This window comes from Schistosoma mansoni (assembly GCF_000237925.1).
Source record: "Schistosoma mansoni, WGS project CABG00000000 data, supercontig 0270, strain Puerto Rico, whole genome shotgun sequence".
In the NCBI taxonomy this organism is placed as follows: domain Eukaryota; kingdom Metazoa; phylum Platyhelminthes; class Trematoda; order Strigeidida; family Schistosomatidae; genus Schistosoma; species Schistosoma mansoni.
The window spans coordinates 107,103-118,129 of record NW_017386133.1 but is presented as its reverse complement, the minus strand read 5'-3'; the positions used below and the strand labels follow the sequence as shown (position 1 = coordinate 118,129).

At 35.1% G+C, this 11,027-nt stretch overlaps 1 protein-coding gene across 1 annotated transcript in view; it reads right to left on the bottom strand.

The window, feature by feature from the left end:
- Positions 1-11,027, bottom strand: part of Smp_101280 (golgi-specific brefeldin A-resistance factor,putative) — a gene marked incomplete at both ends in the record, with an annotated part of 41,738 nt that overhangs the window by 4,557 nt on the left and 26,154 nt on the right. The window contains 5 exons of the mRNA XM_018792472.1: positions 2,186-2,476; positions 3,771-4,171; positions 6,323-6,569; positions 8,060-8,391; positions 10,097-10,323. Of these exons, the coding sequence (XP_018644443.1) occupies positions 2,186-2,476; positions 3,771-4,171; positions 6,323-6,569; positions 8,060-8,391; positions 10,097-10,323 (1,498 nt within the window). The remainder of the gene's footprint in view (positions 1-2,185; positions 2,477-3,770; positions 4,172-6,322; positions 6,570-8,059; positions 8,392-10,096; positions 10,324-11,027) is intronic.

The window sequence follows — 11,027 nt, the reverse complement described above, 5'->3', positions numbered from 1 at the left end:
AATTACCGTAAACATCAAACAGATGAAGATATGACAGTAATTCGTAAATTTAACAAAAGCTTATGATTAAAATAATAAGACGGTTGTCAAATGTTATCAATTACGGATCACAACCTAAGTGAACTAATATCCCAAAAATTGGCTTTCATAATTTATCACTTCTCCATTGTTCTCTTCACAACAAATGTACTTCCCATAAGATAGATATACAGAGATTCTTGTTTTAATCAAAACATGAATGTGTCTAGTCTACTATTTCTTTGTCTTTCGTAGAATGTTTTCAACTAATGTTAAATTTTAAAATAAAAGAACACTAGATAGTGCGGCTTTGTCTCAGTTTTAGACTCTGTAGTCAATGGACATTCATAATGTCACGTGTTCGAGCATCAAGCAGTTTGAAGTCTCGAGATGAATACCTTACTTTAGGATCACCGATTCAGGTTTCCGTGTTGTTTACAAAATTCAGAGGACAAAAAGTGAATGTCCGACGCTTTAACCGGGTTGGTGGACACGGAAAGTTCACCTAGAAAGGTTGGAAAACCCTCATTCCAAACCAATGTGCATATGAGCTACAGTATCCTGAGGGAACAGATGGCGTACGAATCAATCGTTGGTCACCAGCTACCACGGGACTGCATCTCCTCACGATGCTCCACTGCCTTGTGGATTAGACCTTTAGGTCAAAGGCTCTGAGTGTGGCCCCCTAAGAAAACCACCTGCTTCAGTTTGGGCACCTGGGCAGTATCACAGCCCTCACACAAATCAAATGAGATTTGTGCGGCGCATATGTATTCGGTGCCCCTTTTGTACCAATATTTATGTGTTTAAATCAATCTAATGTTTAACAATGAGGATCGGATTTTGACCAGATGTAAACTGGTTTGACATTACAAATAATTAATTACAAATTACCCTAGCTTGCAAACACGCAATTTAATCATCCATCTATTTTATTTGTTTGAATATTATAGGCTTGTCTTATAGAAGTATGTGAATGTGATATATGATAACAAGCACAATCGTTTGAAACCTAATACGCAACTTATAACTTTTGCATTGGAGAGTCAATAAAATAACACTGAATTCCGGTGGATCTATTAATCAATACCAAGCTGAGGAGTCCCACCACAATAGGACGAAATGGCCGTCCAGTGCTTTCAGGTTTTTCCATGGTGGTCTAGCTTCAATTGACTCATGATTTCAACTATATATATATAAAATACCATGTTAGTTGATACAATTAAAAATGGTAATATTCTTATTATAATCATTGAGTGATGTGTCACTGAGTTTATAAGATGCAAATTCGAAATGACTATATTCAAGTCAATTCATAAATAGATGTATCTATACAGTGCTTGGTTTTTTTTTTCAAAGATGATCTCCGCTTTATTTCATAGTATATGTTAATTTAATTTCACTAATGGAAAGGTCACCAATGTTAATGTAACACAGGGATTTATTTATTGAGTTACTTAAGTGAACCTAACACAAACCTCGGCATCGAGTTATTAAACATAAGCTTAATTAATAGAACTTCAACGTTATCCACTCAAAGTTACAAGTAAATTTGAGAGACATCTGTCATAATGCAGTAGGTGTTACTTCAGATGGCGATATCTTAAAGAGGTATCGTAAAAGAAAACAAGGTACTGAACAACAGACTGAAATCTTAATAGATATGTTATTTGCATTACTAGTGTGGTGTGAGCTACTTATATCGACATAAGTAGTATATATTGTGAGTAAGGAATAGAATATCTGACAGCAAAAGATTGAGAAGAACATAAATAAAAAGCAATTTGTGTGGAAATCCAGGAACAATGAAGCCTGAGACAATTAAAGAACATTTCGCAAATAGAGTATTATAGTATGGTTTTTGTATTTTATCAAGTAACGTTGTAATTTGCGCTAAATACATAGTTGGTTGTCCTCACCTGTGTTCTCATTCACTACAACTAGTGTGGCAGAAATGAAGAACAAATATTTAAATCATATGATCACAGGTTAGTTAGTAAGTTGCTACCAATTCATAATAATAACTGTAGGCTTAAACATTAAACACCCTATTGGGGAGTTGAACCCTACTCCATTACTTAATCATACTTCGTAAACTGAATTGGGGCATTGCATACTAAATAATACGAATATTTCACAAAGAAGTATGAATTGAATTATCATTTACCAATGAATCAGAGTTACTGCTAGCCAACATATACTGTTCCATATAAGCAAGCATACGTATCCACAATGTATTGAATGTATCTAATTCATATAATGGACGAAGATGTTGTAGATAAACTTTAGTTAATAATGGAATAGCACGCATACGAGGATCAGCAAATTCAACAGCATGTAGATGATGAGCATAACCAGTGTTGTAATTAATAATATCATGCGAATTTCTTGAATTAGTTGTAAGAACTTCCTCAAGTGTAATACTTTCTAGGAAACCAGATAATAAGGGGAATAAAACCTAAAGAAAATATATGGAAAGGAAAAACAAATTATTTATACATGGCGATTGATAGCAGTGGAAAATTACTTCATTTAATCCCCCCAAATGCCTTGGTAGGGCAGAGAGTAAGGAGAGTCGGCCCTCTCTTTCTAGAAATGCTCTCACATGGCCACATGCATACAATCAGTGTCAGAGAAGTCCTACTCAATGCCTTCTAGCAGCATTACTGTTGTTTACCGGATTCGGAGGACGAAAAGTGAATGTCCGGCACTTTAATCGGGTTGGTGTATACGAAGAGTCCACATAGGTGAGTTGGAAAACCCTCATTCCAAACCAATGGTGAACATGGGATCCAGAATCCTGACGGAACAAATGGCACATGAATCAGTCGTTGGTCACCGGCTACCACGGGATCGCATCTTCTGATGTTGCTCCACTGCCTTGTAGATTAGATCTTTAGATGAAAGGTCCCGAGTGTGGCCTCCCAAGAAAACCACCTGTTTCAATCTGGACACTTGAGCAGTATCCCAGCCCTTACACAAATCGAATGATTTATGTGGCATATATCTATTTGGTGCCTCCTTGTACCAATGTTTATGTGTTTAAATAATAAACAACTTCATTCAATATTCCAACGAAATACTCAATAGGCAAATTAAGTGTCAGTGTTGTTTTTAACAGTCTATTACATTTTAAATCATTGATTCTATAGTTGAATGTCTAAGACACGATAAGGAACATCATCATCAGGTGAACTTGTATGGTAATTAGAACATATACATGCATACTTTAATCAATAAAATTTGTAACTTCAGGGAAAAAAACAGTATTCATTAACTTTCTATCAACAATGACTACTTCTGGGACGGCCTGTTTGAATATCTGGGTTACCTGTCCCTGTAATCTAGATATCTCAACAAGTAATCTATTTTTTTATTTGTTTTAACATATCTTCAAGTTTATTAATCATATAACCTATTCAGCTGCGTTTATCAAACGTTTACGACCTCTTGTTGTACAGGTTGCAAAAAAGTACAATCAGAGACATCGTGATGGCTGACAATATGCATTGAAAAGAATGAACATTATTCAAATGTCAATTCCTGAACTGGTTAGCGTTTTTTACGGAATAGGGTCTCTAACCTCATGTCCAACCCCCATCCTTTATCTGCGATTGGGACCAGCAGTAGCCCCCAGAGGGGTTCAAAAAATCCTTCAACAGATATTATACTACAATTGGTTAAACGAAGATTTATTCATGACCCATTCACATGGAATAAAGTACACTCTATATATATGTAGATTCGCTTACTTCATTAAAACAATTCTCCCATTGTTTACCATTTAATAAATGTAAAGTTGGTGATAATAATGCTTTTTGTAAATAAGTTAATGCATCTGTTCTAACATCACGACGAATATCTGAACATAATCTAGCTGTAGATTGTAATAATGGACGCCAACAAACATTCCATAAATGATCTAAATTTATTGAATCCATACTTGAATTTGATGTTTCAACATCGTTTGTATTATTATGTGAATATTTTTCATTATCTAGTTGGCTATTTGTAAATTCTTCATTGACGACAGTAGATGAAGTTAGTTGACCAGGATTAATTCTTGTCCATTCTCTGTATATTGATGTTGCACGTGTAAATAATATGTTAATTAAATCTAGAAGCTTTAAAAAATACAGAGAAATAGGTATATCTATTTAGTATCAGAAGGGGTTTTTTGTAGATATTATAATAATTTCAATGGTTGAGATCATGAATCAATTGGAGTTAGACTACCATGGAAAATCTAGAAGCACTGGATGGCCGTATCGTTCTAGTATGAGACTCCTCGACAAGGCACATTCACGATCCCGCCTCTCTAGATTAGAACCTAGGACCTAAAGGGTCTCACGCGAGGAAGCTTAAACTGTAGACTACTGAGCCGGCATTCAATGGTGTTAATGTCGAACCTCAACTAATCTACAAAATTGAGCGATACATATATTTATTAGACATTTAAGATATTAAAAAATCCGAGTACAAATTCATGAAAACAAATTCTCTCTCTTGCATCTTGTAATGGTATAAAGAGCACGTAATTCAATTTCATATTGGTAAGTTAATAGGTCTTGCACATTAACTTATTAGACGTTTCCTATATCCGTTAACATTTGCACCCCCTAAACTCTGATCAGAAAAAACATACTAGGAAGTATTATTACGAAGTGGGATACTTGGTATTAACTTTAGCGACAACTGAGATATCATATACAACAGCTCTCCTCAATTTTAGCCACACAACTGCTCCAAAAGACCAATCTTGTTAATTCCTATAGCATTGTTTGTTTGAATTTTCCCATCGATGTGTTAGGACTGCAACTGGTCAGTCTCTAATTGGCATATGTGCATACTGTGCGTATTGCCTCGATATAGCCTTAATTCACAAGCATGGTAAGCAGAGATGGATAGTGGCTAGCAGTGGAATCTAGGGTTCGAGTCCCAGAGCGAACATCAACTCTCAGATGCAGGTACATCCAGCTGACGAGTCCCAAATAGGACGAAACGCGCGTCCTGGATCCCACTGCTAGCCACTATTCATCTCTGCTTACCAATCTTTTTACTATTTATTGGATAAGACCGAAAAAGATTGAATTTACAACCAACCTACGTCAGTTACATAATAATCTAGTGATAACCAATTACAGAGTTCTTCCTAATATGTTGCGTCTAGAAATATAACACCCCTTCGAGCATAAAAAATACAAATAAATTGAGCATTGGGTAGAAAGTTAATAATAAATATATTCTTTGTTATATTTCAATGAGTAGAAAGATTGTATATTTTTACGTTTCGTGACTTAATGTAAGCCACTTCTTCAGAGTAAATCAAAGTCACACTTCGAATATCAGACAACTTACAAAACGAAGGTATTTCCGTAATTATGTATGACACTACGATCTGGAAAATTCTCTTAAACTTGACTGACTCTATTTGATTTACCTAATCATTTAATGCTCACTTACAACATACTCTGAGAAATTAATCAACATTTGTTTTTTTTCTATGAGCGCTTGATACTTCCTCTAAATACTCTTCAAAAGTCAGGAAAAAAAGTGCTAGAAATACTTCAACTAATCAGTGCTTTCTAGAAGCTCCCAAGTGAAATCTAGAGAGCGCTGATTCAATGATTGAAGTGGGTTGTAAGAGAGCATCAAATGATTAGGTAGACCAAGTAATGTTTGAAGAGTTAGTCAACTTTAAGAGAATTTTCGGGATCTCAGTATTATATGTTGTTATCCTAATATCCTCGGTTTTTTTGTGTAGTCAACTACTCGAAGTATAACTTTCTATGCTTCTGCATTTCTTTTCTATTCAGGATTTAGGAGAGGGAAATTTGTAGGGTTCAGGAAATGTCTGAGAAATCGATGTACAAGACTAACCAGTTCGGTAATAAGATTAGTTTTACTGAATATAACTCTCAGTAAACGTTATTCATTAAAACAGTTTAACCAGGTACTTTTGTACATTGTACACATACAGTAAGTTATTGACTAATTTTTATTAAATACTGCTTCGTTCAGTGTATTCAATTTATGACTACTGAACAGGTAAATAAATCTGGTATACTCAATTGTATTTTTGATAGAGCATTTGATTTATGGTTGGTGCCACGACGCAAAACTCTTTATCTACAGTCCGGCATTTGTTTTCTATTCGCTGAAAGATATCAGTCATTGTTTCATTGTAGCAAGTAGAATATATCTATATACGATACAATAGAAAATATGAACGAATGAAGTTGAAATACATTACAATTTACCTGTACAGCAATGACACTAGTAATAGGACTAAGTACAGATTCACTAAATACCACCCCTTTTTCAACTGTTTTCAATTTTCCATACTCAAGATGTTGCTCAGTATCTGTATCTGAATCAGATAAAGCATAATTGGGACGATTCGTCGAATGCCTTGGATGATCAGGACGACGACGGTGGGCTGATTCTGTTTTATTATTAACATCATATGAAGATGAAACGAGATTATTTGCGTTTCTTGGAGGTAAATTGATACAGGCTTCAACAAAAACACGTAACGCTTCAACAGCACACTAGGAGTGAAGAAAATAAATATTAAAAACCTTAATTTTATATATATATATATATATATATATTCTACTCTGGTTTGAAGCATTGAAGCGTCTTATTCGTCTTTAACCTTCTATTACTGTATAGTTTGTCATGCCAAATGTGGAAATGTGATTGTGACTGAATCGTACTGACAAATCATAACAACTCGGAAAATCACATTTTATGAATGAATGTATTATAACCACTTGATGAGTTCAATAATTGGACATTCTTTACTAACTCCTCGTAGTCCAGACTACTTATACATTTCATTTTGAACAATCGAGAAAAGTCGGGAAATGTAAATAGGAGTCCTACTCTAATCTTAGTCATGTATGGGAAGTCGAGTGTGTTTGCAGACTTTTATGTGACCTTAGTCTTCTAGAAAATTCTGAAAACATGTTGGACAAGTAACAACATGGGTAAATATCCAATTAAAAGGTGATAAATAATCCTTTAATCTTCCAAATGTTTCTGAGAAGCTTCCGTTCAATCCTGATTGGATGAAACGTTTCCCTATGCCTCGAGAAATACTGTTGACGGATATTTGTGAATTATGAATATTTGTTAACTGAGTTTTTCATTTCGATTGTAACTTTAACCTAACACACTGAATCAATGAGAAATTCAACAAACGATAAGTGCCCATGATTTGCCAAGAAAAAGCTTTTGTTTTTAAGAGACAAGAAGCCAATGGTGGTTTGATTTTCCAACGGATGATTACACATACGTGTCGATTCGATTAGTCTATAAACTTCCTTTCTCACACTCGGTCTTTCCACTCGAGTAGTCGACTGGAGTCATGTATAGGAAGATTGTGTACTAGTATCAAGTTTCGGACACCACATGTCACAACACTATATAGAAACTTTTTTGAACCGAAATAAATATCAGGTTACTTACACGGCCACTTAGGTTAAAATATTCAACAAATGCCAAACAGTCAACAGCTTGTTCTAAAGTTACTGGATCTCGTGAACCAATCACCACTTCATAACTTACGAAATAGGCGGCCTGCTTAAACATCTGGGCTACCTGTTCCTGTCATCTATATATTTCAACAAGTTATCTAATATTGTTTGTTTTGATACATCATTATGGCTATTAAGCACACAACCTATTCCGGTGCGTTTCTGAAAACTGTACAACCTTTCGCTGTAAAGGTTACAAAAGGCCTAATCAGAGATGTCGTATTTGCTGGGAACATGCAGCAAAAAGAATATACATTATTCATATGTCGATTGACTGAACTGCTGACATCCAACTAGCGATCACTGAATGTTTATCATCAGGAGCAACGAAGAAAAAAGAAACGTAAACATGTTGAAATACTTTATGCTGAGAATTCGATTTTGTACCAAATAATATAATATTGAATAAAGCTAATAATAATAATAATAATAATAAAGTATAAGGTTATGAACGACTACATAAACAATTGAAAACAATAGAAATCAAAGTTATTACAAACCTCAAAGTTATCTGGTGTAATGTGAGCTGGATCACGAATTAAAAATGCCAAACAGTCAACAGCTTGTTCTAAAGTTACTGGATCTCGTGAACCAATCACCACTTCATAACTTAAAACCAAAGGAGATATAAGAAGAGATGATTTCCCCCATGTTATTTGTGCCATTTTATTAGGAAGCTTATGGATTACTTCATATGACTCTGAAACGTCTGTTGTGTCATTCTCAGCCTGTTCGATCACCTCTGATGATGATTTTTTCTGCATTTGTTCACCATCATTTCCGGATACAAACATATTCGAACTGGATAAGTGTGAATATGATTTACTTGCCACTGCCTGGACCTCATGAACAGTGTGATGTGTTTCACTATCGCTTGTATAACCACGACTAGATTTATACGGATTCGAAGGATGATTCGCACTCATTTTTCGAGGAATATCTGAACTAGAATCTAAATGAATATATACAAAACAACTTCGTTATTAAATGAATATGTAACATTTATGTACAATGTGTGGCATGTTTTAGATCGGAATGAAGTAGACTGTGTTCAAATAAAGACAAAATAGAAAAGATTTTTATGAAAATAAATTTTGGAAAATACCTTTTCAACAATTTGCAGTATGATTCATTTTTGTATTGATTGTTTGGACCTTACTATTGATGTTTAAGGACTGTAATTATTCAGTCACTTATTGTGTCCATCCTATGCGGATTGCCTCGATATTGCCTCAAGTCACAAGCATTATAAGCAGAGATAATGGTGGATAGTAGTGAAATCCAAAACGCGCGTTTCTCCCTATTTGAGACTCATCAGGACAAGCTAGTGGCTACCTGGACTCAGTAGATAAGTGAATAAGGCAAAGGTGTCCGAAGTGAACGGTGCTGGGTTCGAGTCCATGAGTGGGATGCAGTTACACCCAATCAACAAGTCCCAGATTGGACGAAACACGCGTCCTTGATTCCACTGCTAGCCATCATCATCTCTGTTTACAACTTGTAGTACATTTGAATAATTGAAAAAACAAGATACACTCGAAAAGTGGAATAAGTATAACGATAAAAAAAACTTTATAGGCAGAGATGGATGCAGATATTATGTCAGGAAAAAAAACAGATTTATAATCAATTGCAGTTCTAACTATTAATGGAATGATTCAAACAACCAATACAAATAAAAGAAAATCTTTATGTTGAATACAAACTTGAGTCATTGTTGACTTTTATTTATTTATTTGAACACGTAAACATTGGCACCAAGTAGATATGCTCCATATAAATCATTCGATTTGTGTGAGAGCTAGGATAATTCCCAAGTGCCAAAACTGAAACAGGTGGTCTTTCTACGGGGTCACACTCGAAGACATTGACCTAAAGGTCTAGTCCACAAAGTAGTGGAGCAACGTCAGTAGATGCAGTCCCATGATAGCCGGTGACCAACGATTGGTTCATAAGCCATTTGTTCCCTCAGGATATTGGATCCCATGTGCATCATTGGTTTGGAATCAGGGTTTTTCGACTACCCTATGTGGATTTTCCGCGTCCATCAACCCGGTTAAAGCGCCGGACATTCATTTTTCGTCTTCTCAATTTCGTAGACATCAGTAGTGTCACGAGAAGACAGTGAGTAGGACTTCCCTGGCATAAATAAGATTTATCTAAAATATAGCTAAGAACTTATGTTCCATATTGAAGGATATTGTTGACTCTTAGCTATTTATAAAAGAGTTAGTTCAAATAACTTATGATCATTTGGTAGAATAAGATAATTTACTATAAGAAATTGTTTCTTATCTACAAGATTAATCATTATGATAACCATATGATTTAACTACACCACCATTATGTAATGAATAAATATGCCTAGAAACAGGTCAAATAAGTTTGTTGGTGGTATGTTGTAATCACTGAAGTGATTGAAGTATATACATATAAAAAGTGAAGTAAACTAAACAACTAACCAAAAATATGATCATCATCATCAACCATATGGATAAACTGAAAGAAAAAGAAGTAGCAGCTCAAAATTATCTTACATGAGAATTTCTCTTCACTATCACATTTCGTTACTGTTGTACCGGTTAAAAGGATATTAGCTCTTCGACCAGCTCCACATATTTCTAATAAACCAAAAATAAGTTTCCAATCAGTAGTTGGATCTGGTAGATCAGCAGCATGATTTCTTAGTAAATCAGTTAAACCACCAATCACTTGTCGAGCAACACGTGAACCATGTTTAAATAATAATGATAAAGATGAAGCACTATTACCATTATTGTTAACAAAGAATGTAGAAGATTTTTTATGTGTATGTCGTGAATTCGATACTTTAGGTGAAGAAATACTTGCTTGTGGTAATATGGATGATGGATTAACACAATACATAAGTTGTTCACCATGATTTAATAATAACCAATAAAGTGTTGCAAAGATCTGAAAGTTTTGAAGATAGTGAAAAATGAGCTAATTATTAAATCAATTAATTGATTATTGAAATAAGGATAGGGGAAAAATAACTAAAGATTCGAACTCTTGTCTTTCTATTTCTGGAACATCAGCTACTCAATAATAATAGTAACAATAATCAGAAGGGGGGTTTTGTGGAGATTTTATTAATTTTATATACTTGAGATCATGAGTCAATTGAAGCTAGACCACCATGGAAAATCTGGAAGCACTGGACGGCCATTTTATCCTATTGTGGGACTCCTCAGCAGAGAGCATCCACAATCCCGCCTCGCGAGATTCGAACCCAGGACCTACCAGTCTCGCGCCAGAGCACTTAACCGATAGACCACTGAGCCAGCATCCAATGGTGTTAATGTCCAACCTCAACCAATCCACGAAACTGCGCGACCAACTTCCATTGTACTGAGGTAGATACCTATCTCTACCTGACATGGATTAGCTCCACTGGTCACGACTTCTCACTAGAACTCCAGGCGGGATCGTGGATGCGCACTGCTG